The 24,461-nt window shown below is 38.0% G+C and overlaps 1 protein-coding gene across 1 annotated transcript in view; it reads right to left on the reverse strand.

Annotated features, from left to right (window-relative positions):
- Nucleotides 1–4,616: 4,616 nt before the first annotated feature.
- LOC110447276 overlaps nucleotides 4,617–24,461 on the reverse strand; it is a 41,766-nt gene continuing 21,921 nt past the window's right edge. Inside the window, exons 3-13 of the mRNA XM_021492853.1 lie at nucleotides 12,035–12,550; nucleotides 11,739–11,798; nucleotides 11,080–11,373; nucleotides 10,570–10,688; nucleotides 9,089–9,438; nucleotides 8,106–8,997; nucleotides 7,937–7,964; nucleotides 6,895–7,203; nucleotides 6,266–6,576; nucleotides 5,799–6,023; nucleotides 4,617–5,134 (exon numbers count right to left, since the gene is read on the reverse strand). Coding sequence (XP_021348528.1) covers nucleotides 6,284–6,576; nucleotides 6,895–7,203; nucleotides 7,937–7,964; nucleotides 8,106–8,997; nucleotides 9,089–9,438; nucleotides 10,570–10,688; nucleotides 11,080–11,373; nucleotides 11,739–11,798; nucleotides 12,035–12,550 — 2,861 coding nt within the window. The 3' untranslated portion in view covers nucleotides 4,617–5,134; nucleotides 5,799–6,023; nucleotides 6,266–6,283. The remainder of the gene's footprint in view (nucleotides 5,135–5,798; nucleotides 6,024–6,265; nucleotides 6,577–6,894; nucleotides 7,204–7,936; nucleotides 7,965–8,105; nucleotides 8,998–9,088; nucleotides 9,439–10,569; nucleotides 10,689–11,079; nucleotides 11,374–11,738; nucleotides 11,799–12,034; nucleotides 12,551–24,461) is intronic.

Below are 24,461 nucleotides of genomic sequence, written 5' to 3' on the forward strand. Positions count from 1 at the left end.
TTAATCATTGTTACATTATCTCTGTTACTTTATATATACTTACACAAATATATATATAATCTGTTTAGGGTACATAAATATGTTTCATATCAAAAGGCTTTAAATGCATCTGTTCCTAGAAATATAACACAAACAGGTCACATCAAGTACTCTTTCTTTATTATAAATGTTGTATAATATCACAATTAAAAAATCATTAATTTATTATTTCTCTGAAAAGATACATCAACAGAAACAAGTACTGGATATGATGTCTGCGACATCATAAAGGTTCTGTTTTAATATTTTCGCATTTTGATATAAGCTCACAATACACCATATTTTCAAAATCGTGATCATGACGGAATTGATGTTCCTTACACGAATGCACATTACGCGGAAGTAATTTGTCACATATTATACAAGCATCCATTTATATCAAATTCAAATATGCTATCGACACGCACACATTATAACAATAACAATGTTAGATTAGCTACAGTATAGCAACAGTTGAAAAAGAAATACACAAATGCTTCTTCGTTTTTATTTTCAGATGTTTTAGTTCTATTCTACACAATCACGCTCACGTTTGCTCCCTGCACCCCTGGCATATGTCATAGTAAAAATGAAGGCAGTCTGCTGGCTATTTGATTGGTGTCAGATAAAAACCCAATTACTAGGCTGACGCATGTCTCTGAAGATTACAGAAGAGCGACAACCGACGTTAAAGCCAGAAAATTTAATGTTACGCGACCGACAAGTTCGTTTGATATACATCAAAGGATCAAACTAATCGTCTTGTCTAATACACAAGGTGTTGCACAATGAACGTTCGATTTTGCTATGACATATTCCAGGGGTGTAGAAATGAAAAGAGTGCAAGTGAGTGTAGCCCCTGGATATCGCGGATGATACAGGGATTTCGTTCATTGACACTGCTACAACCGGTTAAAAAATAATTTAAATGGTCATGACTGTTTCAGTTAATAAAGTACTCGCTAATATGCAATATTTGAACTAATACAGTAGAAATGTATTAATCCCAATTATGTCCTCTATTAAATCAAAAATCCGTTAATGTGATCTATAACAATTAGTACAGAATCATTTTTTTTATCAGAATTATTGAAAGGTATACACAAAATGTATTATTTGAACTGTTACAACTTACGCAGAATATTTTTTTTTATCAGAAAATTAAAAACCTGCCAGAGTATTTTTTTTAACTGAAACTGTTACAATTATACAGAGGAATATTTTTAATCGACAGAGTAATACTTTAATCAGTACTGTTAACATTTACAACTTCCACTGTGGTATTGTTTGATCTTAACTGCTGGAACTTATACATAATACTATTTGAATCTGAACTGTTACAATTTATAAAGAATAATATATATATATATCTCAACTGTTGAAACTTATAAGGAATAATAGATGTATCTAAACTGTTACAACTTAAACAGAATAATATATAAATCTTAACTGTTAAAACTTATAAAGAATAATACATTATCTGAACTGCTGAAACTTAAAAGGAATAATATATCTATCTGAACTGTAACAACTTATACATAATAATATATTAATCTAAATTGTTACAACTTAAACATAGTAGTATATTAATCTGAAATGTTACAACTTATAAAGAATAATTTATTAATTTGAACTGTTAAAACTTATAAGGAACAATTTGTTTATCTGAACTGTTAAAATTTGTCCATAATAAGATATTGATCTGAACTGTTAAAACTTATACATGATAATATATTTATCTGAACTGTCATATCTTAAACATATTAATATATTAACCTAAACTGTTACAATTTGTACAGAGTGATATATTAATCTGAATTGTTACAATTTATACATAATGAAATATTAATCTGAACTGTTAAAACTTATATATGATAATATATATATATCTGAACTGTTACAATTTATACAGAATAATATATTGATCTGAACTATTACAACTTATACAGAATGATATACTAATCTAAACGATTACAATTGATAGAAAAATAATATATTAGTCTGATCTGTTACAACTTATACAGAATACAATATTAATCTGAAAAGGTTATTACTTATACAGAAAAGTATATTTATCCTAACTTATACAACTCATACAGTATAATTAAATTAAAGTTTAGTTAGTACACTTCAATATAACGTAGGTATACGATGGACTATATTTAAGCCATTACAATTGGTTATCTTGGTATACAAAGGACATTTTTTATCAAAAAGTTGTGATATCAGATCAAAATAAAAAAAATTAGTTTTGTCAAAAAACATAAGTTAGTTTTTCATGAGTGTTTTGAATTAGTCTAGTTACTATTCATATAGAATTACCATTTATATAGAATTTTCAAATAATTTTATCAGAGGAAACAAAAAGGGTCTTTGGATGAATAGAGGATATTACATGAATTTCTTTTAGTTGTAATAGTGCAAAATAAATTTTAAAAAATGACAAAAAAAATATTTGTCAGAAACACATGCAGTTAATGGCGTTATCAATGTTTGTAGTAGCGTGGGAATGTGATCCCACGGATTTGATCAATCGCAGCACCTTTATGTCTTATTAAATATATAACATACATATAGCGTATTACCATATTCATGACATAGCCTTATGACGGAGCAAAACGGGTCAGTAATGTGACAAATAACCTTATTCTCAACAGGCAGCATATCCAAACATAAGAGAACATTCCACCACTCCCACCTAACGATGTAGTCTGTATCTACGGCCATGTAGTAATACATCCTAGTTGTGCATCTCCACTATAACATAATAAGAATCCTAGTTATGTAGCCTGTATTTACATATCTGTTATAGCACATTAAACGTCCTAGTTATGTAGCCTGTATTTACAGCTCTGTTATAACACAGTAAACGTCCCAGTTATGTACCCTGCATTAACATATCTGTTATAACACAGTTAGAATCCTAGTTATGTAGCCTGTATATACATCTCTGCTATAACACAGTAAACGTCCTAGTTATGGAGCCTGCATTTACTCCTCTGTTATAACACCATAATAAGCCTAGTTATGTAGCCTGTATTTACATCTCTGTTATAACACAGTTAATATCCGAGTTATGTAGTCTGTTGCTACATCTCGGTTATAACACCGTAAGAACCCTAGTTATGAAACCTGAATTTGTCACAAATCTGTTATAACACAGTAAAAGTCCTTGTTGTGCAGCCTGTATTTCCATCTCTGTTCTAACACAGTAGGAATCCTAGTTATGTAGCCTGTATTTACATCTCTGTTATAATACAGTTAACGTCCTAGTTATGAAGCCTGTATTTACATCTCTGTTTTATAACGGTCATAATCCTAGTTATGTAGCCTGTATTTACATCTCTGTTATAACACAGTAAACATCCTAATTACGTAGCCTGTACTTACATCTCTGTTATAACACAGTAAACGTCCTAGGTATGTTGCCTGTATTACATGTCTGTTTTAACATAGACAGAATGATAGTTGTGTAGCATGTGTTTACATCTCTGCTATAATACAGTCAATATCCTCGTTATGAAGCGTACATTTCCATCTCTGTTATATCACAGTAAGAATCCTATTGACGAGCCTGTACATACATCTCTGTTATATCACAGTAAAAAAATATGTAGCCTGTATTTACATCCCTGTTATGAAACATTTAACGTACCAGTTTATTAGCCTGTATTTACATCTAGGTTATAACACAGTAAACGTCATAGTTATGTAGTTTGCAAATATCCAAGTTATGTAGTCTGAAGCTAAATCTCGGTTATATCACAGTAAGAATCATATTGATATAGGCTGTATTTAAATCTCTGTTATAACACAGTTAATATCCTAGCTATATAGCCTGTTATTACATCTCTGTCATAACACAGTAATAATCCTATCTATATAGCCTGTATTAATATCCCTGTTATTTAACATTTAACGTAACAGTTTCATAGCCTGTATGTATATCTAGATTATAACACAGTAAACGTCCTAGTTATGTAGCCGGTATTTACATGTCTGTTATAACCGAGTAAGAATACTATCTGTATAGCTTTATTTACAACTCTGTTATAACACAGTAGACATCCTAGCCTGTATTAACATCTAGGTTATAACACAGTAAACGTCCTAGTTATGTAGCTTGTATTTACATCTCTGCTATAAAACAGTCAATATCCTAGTTGTGAAGCGTACAATTACCTCTCTGTTATATCACAGTAAGAATTTGTGTAGCCTGTATTTACATCCCTGTTATGAAACATTTAACGTAACAGTTTCATAGTCTTATTTACATCTCTGTTATAACACAGTAGGAATCCTTATTGTGTAGCCCGTATTTACATCTCTGTTATAACACAGTAAACGTCCTAGTTATTTGCCTGTATTAACATCTCGGTTATAACACAGTAAACGTCCTAGTTATTTGTCTGTATTTATATATCTGTTATACCACAGTAAGAATCCTAGTTATGTAGCATATATTTACATATCTGTTATAAAACAATAAACATCCTAGTTATGTAGCATGTATTTACATATCTGTAATAACACAGTAACAGCTAAGGTAATTTAAGGACGTGGTTTTGGTGTTGGAGAAAAGCCGGAGTTCCCGGAGAAAAAAACACCGACCTACGGGCGGTACCTGGTGACTGCCCCACGTAGGTCTCGAACCCGTGACCAATTGGTAGAGGGTTAGCGGTAGCAGAATGTCAGACGCTTCACCACTTGGCCACGGCGGCCCCTACACACAATCAACGTCTAACAATATTACAGTTAGTGTATATGTATACATCATTATATTTTAAATAAGTAACAATTTATTAGAATAGGCATATCAGGTCGTTTCTATACAACCTTTGTGTCTTTGGTATTAAGAGTTCAATTCACGTAATTAATTGCCAATTGTCATTTAGTTAAAAATAATGTCTTCACTAAGACGTAATGATTGAGTAATTTTGAAATGACCTGGTATCCGTCCGTTGGTAACTGTATTTGATGCACAGTTTGCCAACAACTTCCGTGGAGAAAGATAACCTCATTGTATGACCAGTCTGTGGCAATGAAAGCAGATTAACGTCTCTGCGATAACACACGCCAGTCCACTGGCATAATAAACCATTGCAGAGTCCTCAACCTACAGTGTAAATACAATTGTAAGATACAACGAGTGTATTTGAAGGACGAGTAGTGGCTAACACCAACGTGGTTGGAGTATCTTGATGGTATATCGTGATGATACTGTCGGCATTTTTAAGTTTAACTGTCGACTCGGATCGAAGCCAGTAAAACAGGCATTTGTAACAGTTTAATCACGACATACCGACACAAAACTCAAAATACAGTACGATTATCCATTCTCGTATTCCTATCGGTTTAAACCATTGAGGGAAACGAAGATATATTTTTATTTGTTAAAATTGTAGACACTTTGCCTTTGATTGTTATCGTCAGTAACATTAAAAGTCCGGATGAATTACATTTACCTTTAGCAGTCGTGACGTCATTAAATAATAGATTCCATGAAGTGATATGGTCGTCTTCATACGCAAATGATAACTTTGCTGACTGTGTATCGTGGTTATAACGTCACAAGCTATTTCGATCGACTAATCAAATACCGTGTTAATCTCAACTAAATTATGTTGATCCTCCCCCTTAAATACGGTACTGAGTTGTTATCAGTACATAAAGTACCATGCGAACAAATGCACTATTGTTATAATGCACATTGGGAAATAAACAGCCTTAAGACTGTTCTTGTAAATATTTCATAGCATTCTTTTGTTTTGAATACTCACCAATGATAGCAATGCAATGAAGCAACCAGTTATCATAGCCCGTTGGGTGACGTCTGTTGGTGATTTGATAAGGCATGCTTTCCTCCAAAGAAATGTAGAGAATCTGAGCTGCAGGAAAACGTTCATGTAGTTATCGCTGTACACATGTTCGGTAAATATTCATCAATCTTTCCCAGGTAGGTAGGCGTTTACATTAAGTCCTAGGATAATCTTGAAGCATCGTATCTGGAAAAAAATCCGTACTGTTTAGATGACACGAATATATCTATGTTTGAGTTAAAAGGTCAAATAATAGTTTGCACATACAGTTTCACGTTCGAAAGGTTAAAAGAAAAACAGTACCTAGGAGGATATTGCTTTAGCATCTCATCTGATAAAATAAATGCGTATTGTTAACAATGATTCAATAAAACAACGTGTAAAATTAAAAGGTAACATAAAACATACATTACAAGATAATGTATCACCTTCAGGAGTAACAGGACCTATGAGGGTTTTAGTGCCCTGATGAGTGATTCCGTGTCCATGTCGCATTCCTGCATCGCCAGGAGAATTTCATTCACAGTTGGGCGTGGCCTGGTCTCTTTAATGAATTCTTTTAGTAAAGCAGTGATCTTCTCTCGACTGCTCTTGTTTCTGTAGTGGTCGTCAAACTCATCCAGTTTTGTAGGCGTGAATCCCAGCTCCAGGAAGAGATTGAAGTATGATTTGACGTCTACACGATCAGCAATGATGCGGACATCACTGACAGACAATTGCTTCCCTAACAAAGTGTCGTCTGAAATGAACAAATTCGAGAAGAAGAATTATAAGAAATCCAGAAACAATCTATTGATCACAGGACATAAGAATTACTATGGGCAAGATGAACCTCTAACAAAAGTATATATGACGAATACCACTCCATCGCTCCGACAAATGCACCAGCTACCATGGCGTTTCACTCTAAAAGTAAACAACCATTGTAAGTTGTACAGAGAGACAGACAAACAGACAGCGATAGAGCAATACTGATAAGAAATAATTAACAGATAATAAGTGCAAAATTAGAAATAAAATCGAAGTACAAATATATTATAAATGACTCGCTCCTTACCATTTAACACAGTTTTCTTGTCGATGTCAAGAACATTTTGAAGTTTTGAAGGATCCATCCCGTGTCGCGACATTGCGTTAGCTATAGCAAGGAATCCAGTACACGGCTGCGTTTTTAGAAAGTGGATTAAGATCTTTGTCATACGGGATCTAAAGGCCAGATGGCGATGCTCTTCCATCTCCTGCTCCACAAGGACGACCGGACAGTTGAGCTCGGTGAAGAACGTCAGGTATGCTTTACCGATGTATCTCGAGACTCTACCAATCTCTTTGAGCGACAGCTGTCTATCCGGTAACTCCTTTGCCATGCCTGCAACATCACAGAAAAGGTATGAATTGATAAATTAAGCATACAGCTAGAGTAATAACAGTCACCTCTGACAGAGGATCAAAAACATTCTACATATTATTTCTATGCATATTTTTTTTTTTACTTTGTATGAATTAACTGTTCTTCAAACGACTAACAAAGGTGTTTATTGATTTTAATTGTCACTTTATCGGCCAAAGAAGCAATATCAGCGGTACATCCAATAGTATACTGGATCCCTACAATATGAATAAAATAAAATTGGTTTGTGGGACAAATAAGTAATTCAGACAGAACTCTTACATAACAAACAAACAAAATATAAATATAAGAGGATATATCGTATATCAAATAACTATAAACCCGTTTACTAGCGTATGCCGACGATGAAATGCAGCACGGTGCTTAATTAACAATAAGAATTCGAAAGTCGCAAAATAGCATATATCACGACTGTTTGCTCTGTTTGTGAAATCTCCAAAGGTTTGGTGTACAATTGTACCTGGTATTGTCATCGATAATTATATATTGGAACCAAATGTTGTTAATTTGTAAGATTTAACGGGTTTTGTATGCCTTTTTGTATTGCGTTGTATTGGATCACACTCAAACCCCTTTTGTAGCACTGATCACCATTGATTGAAAGAATATACATATGATGAAGTAAAATAGTGTTATCGTCTAGATTTCTGCTTAATCAGACTGGTGCTGCTATGCGATTAAAGCGACTTACCAACAAGACGATCATGAGTCTTTTTCGTCTGTAAACAAAAGAAACAGAACATTATATTAAAAATGGTTTCACAAAATAATCATATCAAATGAAATTCTTTACTTTCGAAAAAAAATCGTGAACAGTATGTATATCTGTTAAATTTGGAAATTGTAAATATACTGAATACCTTCGGGTAAGGTTCCCTGAACCAGATGAAGAGATCTTCTCTTTCCATCCATTTACATCCGTGTGAACTGTAGCATTGCAGACGTGGCGTCTCTCCAAGATCGTTCACGTTCACCATCTTCTCATCTGCTGTGAACCGATAATCGTTGTGAAGGTAGAAATGATACCTGAGATGACTTTGGTGATTCAACTTAAGAATCCTTTCCAGAAGAAGTTCAAGGATTATACGAAGGTTGATTCCTGCTCCTGCTGGTACAGACTTATCTGTATCCTTTTTGAACATAGTAACTTTCATAACATTTTTGCAGCAGTTAATGATCATGTTCCACAGGCAATCCACAGCCAAACAGGCAAATCCGCGCTTAATGAACGTTGAACCATCCAGGCCAGGCTCTTCCAGTCGCTGAAACCTGTGGACACAAGCGGCAATCATCTTGTCCCACACTGCCTGTGGGATAAATGGATTGTCGAATTTAAGGCAAAGAGCGACAGTTATGACAGTGTCAGGATCATCAAGCACTGATTGAATAATCTCGGGATCTGCAGTTCGGAGAATGCTTGGTACTACGAAGTAATTCACCTCCGAATCTACAGATAGTGGTTTGGAAAGTAAACCAAGGGTTTCGAGTGCAATGTAGAGAGTTTCCTCCTCTTCTAGGAACCCAGAGTTCTTGTACCGTCCCCAAAGTTCCCTGATAAAGTCTACTGTTAAAATACCAGATTTCTCATAGTCTGACCATTGAAGTCTCTGCTTCGTCGTTAGTTTGGTAGTGAATTTGGGGTCAGTGATGATGGCTCTGAATGCATGCATCATCCATTGTGCTTGCAGAACGACGAACGGTCTCTTGCTATGAATAGCAAAGCACAGGAAAGATCCGGAGAACTTCAGTTTCCTAAAAAATATAATAACCAGTATAATTTTGAAGAGTGCATCACATTATAGTAGCTTATATGACAAAACGAGTGACGTTGAATTCTACTTACCACAGAAAGTTTACGATGTCATATTCTGGTAATGGCACTGTCGAATTGCTGTTGATTTCTAACAAATCGGCATATGTCAGGATAACCCTGCCTGTATGCTTCATTGTCACCAGCTCGTGCTCCAAGGCAACCCATCTTGCAGGTACTGGCTTCATCCACTGAGACTGGAGAGGAGCAATCTCTATAATCTTGTTCCACACCCGCTGGTACACATCTGCATTTTTAGTGGAATCATTCAGGTTGGCAATTGGGAACATATCCCGTACGTGGGTGTTCATAATTTCACGGAGTTCATGTTTCTCGTACAACTTTTCTAAAACTGAGGCAAACATCCTGTCCTGTTCTTCCTCCTGCGTAAAAAGAAAAAAAAATCAGTTGGAACACGAATACGATATACTTCCTTCTACATCAATATTATTTGAAGCAGGGACTTTACAAATACTTATTGATTTCAGTATAAGTCATACAACAACTGTTTCCTTACAAGTATCTTAGGCATATTTCATCTGGATTATTTAAAAATTTAAGACCGAATGCATTGTATGAGGTATCCGTCTACTCACCACTAGAGTAGCCTATATTATTATAAGTAATATTGCGAGTTGAATACGAGAAAAATAATCGTACGAGGGTCTGTTCCATAGACAGGGACATCTCAACCCTCGTGTAAGAGTTTGGCTGGCCAGTCAAACTCCTACACTCGGGTTGATATATCCCTGTCCACGGAACAGACCCATGTAAGATTATATTATTCTTCTACTCACCACCAGCAGCCTTTAGTATCATGAGTAATATTGCAGGTTTGTTTAGAATTATGCAAGACTGCTACAATAATTTTCAAATTTCAGAAAATATAAGAAAGTTTACTAGAGAACGAAGTCCGTGCTGTTAGCATGATACAGTTTCATGACTACGGACCCCGAACACTCCTGTGGTGTGTAAATAAAGTATCTTCTGAGAGCAAAAACAAAACGCCGTTAATACAGACACATTTTCCAAATCATCTTTTTTTCATTATCGTTGGACATATCCAGAGTAAATCCCTATATGACCGATGCTGTTTCGTGTTATATATAAAGTAACTGCTTTGGAAGATATTTATCACTTTGTCTTGACAGCAACATCGAATCTTGCAAAACTTTGTGCTTTTCTCCTGCTACCTGTAGCCTCAGTCATAATATATCGGAATAATTAACAGAACATGGAGATAGAATAGTAATTCACTCTTGGGAAAATGACCTTTTAAACTCGTTTAAAATATCTTGCATTGCTATTGATTACAGATGTCTAAAATATCTTTAAAAAAGCAGGACAGTCTATGTATCTGGAAAAGATAATCGAACATGATGATAGAAGGAAAAAAAGAGACAGTCCCATGAAATCTTCCATCAGCAATTACTCGTTACTAAGGATATATAATATCATCAAATGTATTTACTACATCAATATACATACTATTATTTGTGCTTTAATATTCTTACATTTTCAGAAACAAGGTCCATGTGAGATCCCACAAGGATGACAGGAGGAGTTCCTTTACCGTGTGCTGCTCTGTCGATAGCATAGGTAGCAATAGCCCTCAACCAGAACTCGATTCGCTCTATAAAAAAATATATGAACATTTACAGTGGCCGATAGGGCGTGCATCATACTCTTATCCCAATCAGACAAGATGTTAGCAAGTCAATTAACTTCAGAATATAAGGGTTATGTGGACCATTGACCCAAAAGAAATGAACATTTGACATACTTAAAATAATCATTAGTAGAACATGTCTGCACCAAACAAATAACTTGACTGATAGTCAGAAGAGGTTATTGGTATTTCACTCAGTATACGACAGGCGGCGATCTCATTTATAGTTAATAGTTTCTGATTTGATTCGTAGAATAGTTACATACGTTAATGCAATTTTGAAACATATATTTCACCTTGGTGCCATAGAAATCGCATAACGAAATCGTGCATTTGGTATAATTTCAAACAGTACCGTAACCATCCTTTTGTCTGCGCGGATCCAAACACATATCCACGTCAAATACCAGGACAAAGACCATGTTGCTTGACATAAAACAGTGATGTGTGTTATAGAACACCTTCTCCCCTCCAAAGTCATAGATTGTGACGTAGCCCTTCACCTCTTCAGCACCGTCAACGTCTATTTCGGTGCTCATTACCGCCTTTATAACGTCCCTTTGTTCACGGGGTATTTCCTTGTGTTTATCTTCTGATGAAGAATAATGTCTTCTACGTTGCGCTTGAAGTATCGCCTCTTCTTGAACTTCTGAAAAGGAAGGGGTTTTGCTACCTATTAGGTATTTCCTCTCGTTTTACTTTTTCTGAAAATATTGCTTGATGTGACCATGAACATGAAGTTCCGCAAAAGACATATAAAGTTAAAACCATTGTATACATTTTTTTTTGAAATTCCTCACCGTGCACTGACTAATTCTGAATAGAGATAGGTGACGTTTATTTTATCAAAATAGAAACACCATGTTTATACATACGGTAGACATTTTGTTTTTAAAGTATCTGATTTTTGATTAGCAGTTCTATATTACATGTACTATGATCCAGTTACTCATTGTTGTTTTTCCTGAAGTTGGGTTACTACTTTTACTTATATGAATGAACAAATAATCTTACCTCTTACTTGTCCACCATATGATAACTTCGAGAAGAATTGTTTCAGTGTCTCTTTGATACCTGTAGATTAAGTACAGTAATTATCACACAGCACAAAGGTTATTCACTTCATTCCCAACATACAAAGTTTGATTATCAATATGCCTACTAAGTATTCCATTTTGACATATTAATTGCTATTGTTTTAAAATAGATACAGGCTTTAAAGCGATATATATTTGATACTTTGTTGAACATCTCCCTTGAAAAGTCTGATATTTACATAATCTAATTTTTCAATTTGGTTTTACTGTTACCAGTCTTTTTCCTAGCTGACAACACCGGCGCTCCCACCGTTGGTGCATTTAGTGTTGCCGTGAGTTGATCTGGTAAACTTGTGGACCCTTCTTCTCTGTCATGGTGTGGAGCTGGCTTATCTTCAGACGGTTGTCCAGCGTCTTTACGGTATCGATCAATGATCCGTTTGAGTCGCTGACGACCCGTCTCAATCTCTCCATCTCCATACATTGTCTGTCTATACCCGGTGTTTGGGTTGTAACCCAAATAGTTGACATATAGATCAGCGGTATCCGTCGAGCCTGGTCCATATTCGGGAATATTTTCCTGTTTGAGTTGTCGGACGAAACACGACTTGCCGACTCCTTGGTGACCAACGACAGTGATGGTTATGTTACAAGGGTTTTCCACATTGTCAGCTATTCCTGAGGTATATTGCTCCTGCTGCTGCTGCTGCTGTTGCTGTCTCTGTTGCTGCTGTCTCTGCTGCTCCTGTATCTGCTGATGTGTCTGCTGGTGTCTCTGCTCCATAAGTTCTAAACACAGACACCATGTTTGACATTTATAGAGTGTGTAACGTATTCCTTAGTTGATAGTACAATCTAACCCGGACACAACTAGGGCAATGGTATTTTCAATTCGTAGATTTTTAGAAAGCCTCCTAAATAATCATTTCTGAATATCAGGAAATCTAGGAGACATATTTTGTTTCATTTCTACAAAGTATTTGTACTAATGTTAATCAATCAACGGTCCTGCAATCATTTAATGATATAACTTGCAGTACTAAAAAGAAAAAGATCATATTCCTAAGATAAAAAGCAATTATCATTTCAGTCATCATCACTTAATGTCGAGGAAATGTCAAGGTCATCCTCAGATGTGATGTTCTTAGGTGTCCAAGCAAAAAAACATACAAATTGTTCAGTGTTGATTTTCAACATTAAGCAATCTCACTTATCTAGTTTATTAGATGCTATGTAAGACATATAACTCATGAATGAATACAGTTTTACTAAATGTTATGATGGAGGACAACATCGTCAATCAAATGAAAATATAGAAAGACGCAATCATATCCGAGACATGAAAATCGACAAAGACAGTCAGATTGAATAAGAATATATGCCTAAGGTGTTGCCCAAACAAGGAGTCCACTATTTATACTCCTCTTAACAATAGGGGATTAATCTTCTATTGTCTATATATTAGTAGGGTCTCCAGTCAGGTCAGTGGTCAATGCTCACCAGACTGACTCTACCTAATCTTACTGCTCTAATGGCACGGTGTGATGATCATCCCGTCAGTTGGGAGAGGGTTATATCATCTGTTGGACTTAGCATCACTTTGTCAGGTGAATAATAACCAATGGTAGCTTAAAAACATGGCACATCCTTTTCATTAGGTGTGCCCTTGTACATATGTATGTATACACAATAAAAGACAAACAGTTACTTAAATCATAATTCATATTTATGACATAATAAATTAACATTTATTTACCAACACCCCCCCCCTAATTATATGTACATGTACTTGTAGATTCGCGTGCATAATCAGCTGATTCTACAGACATCCCTCCCTCCCTCCAACAAAAAAACAACAACAAAACCTTTGACAAGTGACCATTGAAGGGCCTGAAACAAACATCAACTTTTTAATTAAAAATCTATATTTTTACCATTTAAAAAAAAAACAAAAAAAACACTCGCTCCGCTCGGCCAAAATAAAATATGAATAATTTACGTTGTATAATATAACACGGACTTATACTGCAAACTCAAAAAGCTATTCTACGCCTCACTCGATCTGTTTGTTAGTGGTTTTACTTGGATAAATTTAGCATTATCTAGGATTATTTGACTCGGGAGAGCTTGCATTTATAACCATACTATGATAAATTGTCTCTTTGGTACATATCTAGTATGTGTTGATTACAGCAGTTAATCGTATGTACATTTGCTAAGATGAAGGAATAGGTGTGTAAAATTGATAAAACTATGAGGCAAGTAGTAGCTATGACACGCAAAGCAAATAACCTGAAAAACGTCTTACTTTGAACTACATACACTGTATACAGTAGAAAGTGTCAGGATTACGACAGGCAAAACAATTTATATTTATTTTCGTCATTTGACATTAACCTGTGTCCTGGCAGCCCCACTTTACTCGCTTAGCGTGGAAACGAGACAAGATGTTTGCTTGCGCTATGATCTAGACAGATTTCACTGAATGTGTTCGTTTGTTTGAATGGTTTTACATCCGCTTCACTGCCGAGTAGTTCAATTGTCCAAAGAACTCTGCAGTAACTTTTTCTTAAGACACCGATGGATCAGGACCAAATCTTTTCAGCGGACAGGTCGCGTTGTCTATCTTCCTAATTTCTGACGAAAAAAGAAAATCTCTAAGACTATTTGCCAAAAGATCTTGCGATATTTTTGGCCTCGTAAACAGTCAAAAATTCAACTTGAGTTTACTTACCTATTCATGTTATAAACATAATATTGGTTCATTGGGTTTTTTTTCTTGGTGCAGATTTGTTTTCAATGCGCATGCATATATTCCTTGCCATAGCAACAAATTTGGGTTGTTATATTATGCAGAAATGAAAACATCTGCATGTGACAAACAAAAATATCCTTTCTAAAAATGAACACTGGCATGACAATGTTTAACATGTCAAATATGTATTTGTTTGTTGCATGCAGAGACAACAGACGGCACCCATGCATTTTATCATGGAAATGCATGTTTATATATGTTATTGAAATGCCATAACTCCTAAATTAGTTGTCGAATGCATTTTAATTTTCATATTTGAGAATATCATTTATTCCAGATTACGAATCAAACAACTAGTTATAAATCCCAGAAATTGCCCTTAAAGCTCCTAGTCATTTGGTTAAACTCCTTCTATTTCTATCAAAGGAGGAACATGTTCCCCTATACATTTCCTCTATTGCACGAAAACAACTTATTTCTAACAGGTGATTTTTTTTTCACATTCCTGTATTACTGAAAATTGCATCAGAATTATGTGGAGCATATTGCATTTCCTTTAAGATCATAACTTTGATACACAGTCAAATTTTCACACCTGTTTTTTTAGGTTACATAACTCATCATGATCATTACTAAATGTATTTACCTATGCTTGAACTATCATACCAGCATGTATTTGAACATTTCGTTTACACGTTCAACTTTTCTGGCAGGTCTATAACAGAATAATGTAAATGATAAATATAGACCGGGTGTCCTCTGGCCCTGACACCTGACCTACACACGTAGATGTCAAGTAAGGAGCCCACTAATAGGCTGTTGGACCGGTTGGACCAGTTGGATCAAAGGGGTTCGTTACAAATTTTGTAACGAACTCCTTTGGTCCAACTGGTCCAACCAGTTAAATGACAAAATAAGGCAATTACACGGGAGTGAGTAGTCCACAAACCGTATTGATCCGGTCCTAAAATGATATTGATTATTCATATTTAGAAGATTTCCGGACCGTCTCTTTTTGTTGATTACATATAGTCACTTTAAAAAAGTTGGCAGCCCAGATATTTGATGAACAGACGTCAGATCCGTCGTAATTCATTACTAAATAAACATTTATAACTGTTCACCTTCGAAATCCAGAGACAGACACAATTTATATTCGACACATTCATAGCATGTTTGCTTGGCTACAAAACGTGTGCAAACCATTAAGTGGTCAAATGATAAAAAAAAATGAAATTTTCAAAATTATTTAAAAACAGTTCTTTTACACGACTTTTTAAACAATATATTCTTATTATAAAACGTTTAATTTATGTGATTGTCAAAACCATGTGAAAACTACAAAGTAACGCTCAAAATGACAGATAAATATTGAACGAGTGAACAATTATGTTCGAGTTATGCCCCTTTGGACAGTTTTTCCAAAGGGGGATAACTCGAACATATTACTCAAACTCTGTGACCAGTTTGTCCACAAGCTGGTGTCATGGGGTTTGGTGTTGCTTTGTTTAAATAACAGAGCTGTCAAATTACCAGTTCCTCAAAACAATCACCGTATGTACTGGGTTTTGGTGTCACTGGGTTCAAATAACAGAGCTGTCAATCACTACTAACTCAAGTACATAACATTACCAAAAGCACACACTGTTAACTAGTCAGAAAAAACTGGACCAAGCGGTATGGATTAGGTGCGAGGTTGGTCAAAGAAGGGAAGCGAAGGGAAATATAGCAAAGCGACCGTCATATCGAGAACATACACTTTCATTTTCTTGATGGACATCCCGTGTTTTGATCTTGATCAAATCTAGTTTTAATTGATTATTACTGTGTTTATTATAGTCTTAGTTTGTACGTAAGCATGTTTTTGTGTNACGTAACTCTCGACAGGACACCGGAAATAAACGCCACTGGTACGTACACACACTGACTAACTTTCATAACTGTCCATTACAGTGTGTCGGATCAGTAATGCAATAGTCCCGAGTTCGCCCCACACAGGGATTTGTTTTTTTCATTAATAAATAATAGTAAAAATATTAATTATAAATCCTAAATAATTAATAATCTTTACCTTAAGACCATCGTTATGTGTTGCTATTGCTGTGATATCGCTATGACGGGTACGGATATAGCGGACGTCGCTATAGCGAACTATTATGTGACGTCATAGTTTATGACGTCATAATATCTACTTAAAATAAACAGCCTGAAGAATCTTCTTGATGAGATGAAAGTACGAAAGACTCGTTGTTGATATTTTTTCTTTATATATATATATATATATATGGATAGGATAACAGTGACACATCAAGAGTTAACTTATCTGTATAATATCCAAGGCGAGATGAGCATCAGCACTAGAATAGGAAGGGATGCGACGTCGGTTTACAGAGTATTGATTCACTAGTGTATAAAAAGCATGGGACCGAAACACAAGGACGGTCTACAGAGTAGACAGAGTCCGGATTAGCCAGAGTTTTATTACTTTATAGCTAATTACACAGACACATTCCAGGGACCAACGAATATGCTGGTTCAGGCAATGTGCCGGTGTCTGGATAAGCCATAGTCCACTGTATTGTTTTAACAGAATACAAATATTTTGTGTCACTGCAATTCGCCTAGGTGTTTGAATATGTTTTTTTAAGAAATTTGTCATTTGATAGCGAAATTCCACAGGTATGCAAATCGGAAAATATATATAATGGATGAAAAGATACTTTTTATCTAAGGTCCAGGAACAAGTTGCAGGCGAAGGAATATAACTGCTGGATGTAGTCAAACCCGGCACTATTTGTAAACAATCAACGGTATTCTAAATTAGACTTAAACAATCGTATATGATGAATAGACGTTACTGTAGCGTAGGGTTGCTAAGGAAAGCCGCCATCTTGGATCTTGTTGCTAAGGCTAGCAACCATCTTGGATCCAAGATGGCGGCTTTTTATAGTAACCCCCCTGAACCTACGGGCCACATAAACGTCATTTCATCATGTGTGTTTTGATTGTGACGTCATCATTTTTGAGATACTCACAGGTTTATCGCCCTTGTATCTGTATTAACATTCCCCCTTCTGTTTTAGCTCTGTGCTCCAGTAGGACATCACACGAACGACTGACCCTTCTGAGAGAGAAAAAAGAAGCAAGAAGCATAATGCACTTCATTGTACAGATATTCAATAAGCATTAGTAGACGCAATCTCTCGACTCTCTTCTGTTCTTCCGGTTGTGGCTTTTCCATTCTGTAGATTGTTTGCAATCATGTCGACGTGGAAATGAGGGGCTCTGTTTACAATACGAAACCCCCACAAGTGCACGAAGCTATGGTTTTGATTTACAATATAATATAATTCTTTATTTACAAAATGTCGATTAAATAAGCTAAGGTGTTACAAAAATACGAATGCTTTTTTTTTCATATAAAAAACAGTGTTGGTTTTCCTCGCTCATCATGGCCAATAAGTAGTGTTGCTGTGCTGTTTGATCTGAAAGAAATAGGAAGGACTGACATATGGACATAGATGGAGGGACTGACATGGAAATATATGGAAAGACTGACTTATGGACATGGACGGAAGGACTGACATATGGACATAGATGTAAGGACTGACATATGGACGGAAGGACTGACATATGGACATAGATGGAAGGACTGACATATGGACGGAAGGACTGACATATGGACATAGATGGAAGGACTGCCATATGGACATGGACGGAAGGACTGACATATGGACATAAATGGAAGGACTGACATATGGACATGGACGGAAGAACTGACATATGGACATAGATGGAATACAAACGAATACTGAGTACTGGCCTCTTGCACGTCGTTTTCTATGCATTCGTTGACGATGTTGTTTCCTAATGCGTTCCTTCCTGTACGTGTCTGCTTGCCGTTGAATTAATTGGTGTTGGCGGAGGAAGTCGGATAGCCTGCATAAGCTTGTCTTGTGATTCGGCTATGAACAGTGTATATTCTGAAACGTTCGGGAAGCTTCAGATGACGTCACGGTCGTCACTACCGTGACGTCACTATCGTCACTACCGTGACGTCACTATCGTCGATCGATATCGGAGCAACAATAGCTTTTTGTTACCGCTCTTAATTGAAGCCAGCACAGTGTAGTGGTTAGAACGTTAGGCCTTAGTGCACAAGGACGTGTAGACGTGTGTTCGATGCGTTGTCACTTTTTTTTTTGTATAGAATCCTTCAAACTATTATCGGAATTTTCGTTTTATAACGAGGCTTTTGATTGGTTATTTTTTTATAACAAGGCTTATGATTGGTTCATTTTTAGTCACAAAACTTGAAGGATGCAATCAACTCTATAAATGCATGAAGTCTGCAGTCAATAAGATTCATATGATGTTGTCAAACTCTCCATACACTAGCCGTACGAGAGAGAGAAAATGTCGTCAAAACAGCAATGAGATTATCTGACAAAGATCTGGTACGATCCTAAACACGTTGCCGGTGTTTCGGGCCCTTCGAGTGTGTATGCGTTCGTCCGAAAAGAAGGAAAATTCAAGATCAGTCTTCAAAAGATAACCGACTGGTTGCAGAATCAAGACCCCTACAGTGTCAGAAGACAGGTTCGACACAAGACACCGTCAGTCGAAACACCTTTAGTTGGTGTGGATTACATGTGGGACGCAGTTTTGGCCGACGTATCTGACATTAAAGAACACAACGACGGCACGTGGTTCTTGCTCGTAGTCATAGATCAATTTTCGCGGTACGCTTGGGTTCTACCCCTGAAAAACAAGAAAGCCAGTACGGTGTTAGAAGCTTTTAAAACTATTTTCGGCAAACGAAAACCAAACATCATAAGAACGGATCACGGAAAAGAGTTTGCGAATAAGTTATTTCAACAGTATTGTAAAGCTGTAGGTGTTACGCACGTCTTAAGTCACAGCACTCATAAAGCTGCATTTGCCGAATCGTTTATAGGGAAGTTTAAAAATATTCTGAACAGATACTTTCATTCCAATCAGACGTTTAAGTTTACCGAAGTGTTGGCCGATATCGTTCGTAGTTATAACGGCAGGGTTCATTCGGCCCTGTACGGATTATCGCCTAAAGAAGTAACCAAAGACAATCCTTACGAGGTCCTACGTAGAAAAGACCAGCATGTAAACGGCAAGAAAGGTCCTCGCACGAAAAGGAAATATAAATTTAAAAAGGGCGATCAAGCGAGATTGAGTTATAAAACACGTCAGTTTCGACGAGGATGGCAGCAGAAATGGACGGAGGAAATATTTGTAGTGACTCAAAGATATTATCGAGGAGACATTCACGTGTATAAAGTCGAAGACTTCGACGGCAAACGATTAAACCGATCGTTTAACGAATACGAACTACAGAAAGTACACCGAGACAGAGACACCAAGAGGAAAATCGAACAGATAATGAAAAAGAAGAAGGTAAAAGGGCAAATCCAAGTCCTCGTGAGATGGTTGGGATGGCCTAAGAAATTCGATTCTTGGATTGCCGAGAGGGACATGAAATAGTATATATTGAAGTCGTTAGTTTGAAAGCGAAAAATAAATAAAATATTCCGTCGTCATGCCTCACGCGTGTCCAGCATGTTCCAAATCGTACGTATTGAAAAATTCCCTGTGGAAACACGTGGCGAGAAAACACTCTTCTCTACGTAATCCTAGACTCGAGGTACGGCGATCGCCCACTCAATTTAGCGGAAATACCCCAGTCGTTTCGTACGACTATAATCTACCGTACGAATTGACGTCTACGCCACTGCATTTCTTACCTCCCGCATGCGAGGCCCATTTCTTTCCCTTGAAACATCCGTTCACGTGCATCATCGCATGTCCTACCGGAAGTGGAAAAACGGAGTTCGTGAAACGCTTCCTGGCAAACGTCCATCGCATGGTGACTCCTAAACCGGACAACGTCGCCTGGTGTTACGGAGAATACCAGACGTCGTACGGGTTCGTAGACGGCGTCAAGTTTGAACAAGATCTACCGGACTTGAATAGTTTCGATCCGACTCTCAAACACCTAGTCATCATCGAGGATCTGATGATGGAAGCCGATGATGCCGTAGCTTCGCTGTTTACCAAGAAAAGTCATCACTGTAACATAAGTGTCATGTACGTGGTACAAAATCTATTTCACCAGACGAAGTATCACAGAAACATCAGTCTCAATGCCCGTTACATCGTGCTGATGAAAACCCCCAGAGATTCGTCTCAGATAAGACGTCTGTCTCAGCAAATGTTTCCAGGGGGAGGTACGCTATTACACGAAGCATATTCAGCAGCAACATCTAAACCTCACGGTTATTTACTCGTCGACTTGAAACAAGACACGCCGGAAGAAGTTCGATTACGTTCGTTTGTTTTCCCGGGAGAATATCAAAAGGTGTATTCCGTTTAAACGTTTGAAAAAGAACCGAAAATGGTAGAAATATATACTAGTTTCGGTCAGTTCTCAGAAATCATCGGAATATTTTTCATGTTAGGATGACGTATGCTACGTCAAACATAGAAAAACACGCTAGAGAATTGGAGTTTTTGTGTCGCGCTAAACCTAGCGTCAGAAAAGCGGTCGTAGAAAAAGCGGACAGAAATTTAATTAATTGCATCTGTGAATGCTCAAAAAGCATCCTGCTAGGAAACGTACACTGTACGGGGAAACAACGCTCGGCTCTTAAACGACACAAATCGGAACTCAGAAAGATCTTAAGAAAAAAAACTAGCTATAAGTAAAAAGAAGAAAATCATTCAAAAGGGTTGATTTCTCACGGCTCTTTTAGCCCCGTTGGCGACTACGTTCTTACCGGGACTCATACCTAAAGTGGCTTCGATATTTCAATGAGAATCCGTCACGTGGTCATGCCTGGACGCGACGGGCGCTCTAGACCCGAACCGCCCGTCTCGACGTCCGTGATGTCGCTGAACGCACTGGACGGAGAAATGAATAGGACATTAGATAGGCTGAACATGGCGGACAGCCAGAAAGTGACGTTATACGATCAGCAACTTAGGAAATACGTCGATCGCTATAGAGAATTCCTAGATAGGGACAGTACTACGAAGGCCCTGGCGCCTACCGAGGCCCCCAAGCCTCGGGTAGAATCCGCAAACGAAGTCGACCACATAGAAAATGCAATTTTAGAAAGCATTCCGCGCGGAGCTCATTCTAAAACTAAACTGTTGTTGGGAAGATTGAAAGACGTCATTCAATGGAACGACCGCGGCGAATTCGGATACAAAGGAAGCTCCGTGATTCCTGGATCGAATCTGGTGGATTTAGTCGGTAACGCCGCACGTCCGACCTCACTCAAACACGTGGCTCCCAAGGGTCTCGACGAATTCATGGGTGCACTCAAACGCTCGAATGCACCCCAAAGTTGGATAAGCAATAAGACATACACCTCAAGAATGCAAAGACTGTCGTCCGCCACGCCGACTAGGAGCCGCGCTAGAACTCCCGAGCGCACGCCCGAGTTACGTAACATACCCGAAACGTGGAGCGAAGACGAAGACGAAGACGACAGCGGTTTTATCTCCTCGTTCCACACTCCGTCTACAGTGCGAAAACAACGAAGGTGGTCGCCTTATTAGTCAAGCGAGTCACCAAAACATCTATAAAAGGGAACTCGCTTTCGTGGTTACTAACAAGAAATGTCGGAATCAGGCAGCGACGCTAGGTGGTCCGTATTTGGCAAGAGAATACCAAAAGGAGAGATATTGTTTTTCGTTCAAGTCTTCGTAGTGTTCACGGTAGTCGTAAGTTGTATACTCAACTTATCGTTTTCAAACGGACACACGGAGTTGTGGATCACTCTACTGAGCAGCAGTCTAGGTTACGTACTTCCAAATCCGTCCGTCAAACGCAGTCATAGAGATGTTTTATCTGACGCTACCAAGTAACAGTAGCATGGATTACAATCCGGGAAATATTTTAACCACTTATACGACGCGGTTGTCACAACCCTTAGATCTAAAAGGAATATGGGAGGTGGGATTAGCCGAGATACACTATCCACATCTGTGGTATAACGTGAAAAGCGGCGAAGCTCAGCTGAAGTTATCACTGGGAGCAGGTAACGAGGCAAGTCCCGGATTGACGATAGACATACCGGAAGGATATTATTCATCTACGAAAAGAGTGCTGAAGTACGTGGATAAAGCTAGAGAATGATTTATCATGGCGATCGGTTTAGCTTTCACGTCCACGAACATGATTACAAAGTTAGGCTTCACATTACCAAAGGCATGCACGTATACCTCACTCGGGCTTTAAGCGAAATGCTCGGTTTAAGAAAACAAGAATTCGCGGACGGAACGCACACGGCGGAATTCAATGGTGACGTTCGAAGATGATTTTATTCTCTGTACGCTTACTGTCCTCTCGTCAAATCGAGAATGGTCGGAGATACGAGAGCTCCACTACTACGCATCGTTTCGATAGAAGGCAAACATGGCGACACGGTGTGTAAAGGATTCGATCCCGTACACTACGTACCTTTACAACAACGTCAATTTCAAGAAGTGGAACTAACGCTGAGAGACCACACGGGCGCACCCGTACCGTTCGAGACCGGCAAAGTAGTGATGACTCTTCATTTCAAAAGAAGACCCTTAGACTTTCCCTAAAAATGTTATATATACGATTCGAAACGACAGTAATCAACATTTCAAAAACTTTCAAGATGAGACATCCTCCACACAGAAGCGATCCTTACGTGTTCGATCGGTATTATCTCGATCAAGCCGGAAGCGGAAACAACGTTTTCGCCGGAAATCGAATGCAGAGAGGTCACGGTCTTGGTTCGATATTTAGCGGTTTATTTAAGGCTGCAGCCCCGTTGTTAAAAAGAGGTGCGAAGGTATTAGGAACACAGGCTTTGAAAACGGGTATGGAAATAGCAGGCGACGTCATAGATGGCAAGAATATCAAAACTGCAACGTTGTCTAGGGCTCGCAACGCCGGAAGTGAATTGAGAAACCGCGCGTTAGACAACGTCAGAGAGGGTCCGCCGGGACGACGTCGAAAATCAAAACGTAACAAAAAGAGAAGAGTCGACTATTTAGATGATTAGGGGCAGAAAAGTGTATAAATAGAAACTATATGTAGCGATTTCCCGTTCGTCCGCGATTAAACTTATCAAGGCATAAGGCATGTCGTTAGTTCATCCGAATTCGTGTGAGTGCGCGAAATCCGAATTGGGTCTGTTTGACGTACCTCCCACTCAGACGAGTGTCGAAGACGGCTACTGGCAACAGATCGGTACGGTGACGCCAGTCAACGACGGAGGTCCGTACACGTTTAAGATATCTGGATCCGGAGAAAATTACCTAGACCTGGGGAACACAAACCTATTCGTGAAAGTAAAGTTGGTAAAGAAAGCCGACGGTACCGCCCTAGAGGCTGATTCGAACGTAGCTCCGACGAATTTATTCTTACATTCGCTGTTCAATACCGTGAGCGTCAGTCTAAACGAAAGGCTGGTGTCTCCGCCCGACAATGCCTATCCGTACAGAGCGTACATCGGAACCCTGTTAAGTTACGGGCCCGCAGCTAAAGACTCTCAACTGACAGGCGCCATGTGGTACAAAAACACCGCAGGTAAAATGGACACTCAGGGTGATGAAAACTTGGGATACGTCGCGAGGAAAGCGATGACGGCAGGACGTCGCACCGTCGATTTGATGGGGAAAATCCATGCGGACGTGTTTGCACAAGAACGGTACTTAGTCAACAACGTCGACGTGGAAATAAACATGTCACGCAGTAAGGACGTGTTCTGTCTCAACGAGCGGGCGACAGGTTTAAAGCAGTCGTGCAAGATATCTGTCTATACGCAAGGAAAGTGCGTTTGAATCCGACCGTTCGCCTTGCTCACGCAAGGCCTATGGAAAAAACTCCCGCCTAGTATCCGATACGAAGAATAGAAATGAAAGTGACGT

Source organism: Mizuhopecten yessoensis, unplaced genomic scaffold, assembly GCF_002113885.1.
Source record: "Mizuhopecten yessoensis strain PY_sf001 unplaced genomic scaffold, ASM211388v2 scaffold3271, whole genome shotgun sequence".
Classification (NCBI taxonomy): domain Eukaryota; kingdom Metazoa; phylum Mollusca; class Bivalvia; order Pectinida; family Pectinidae; genus Mizuhopecten; species Mizuhopecten yessoensis.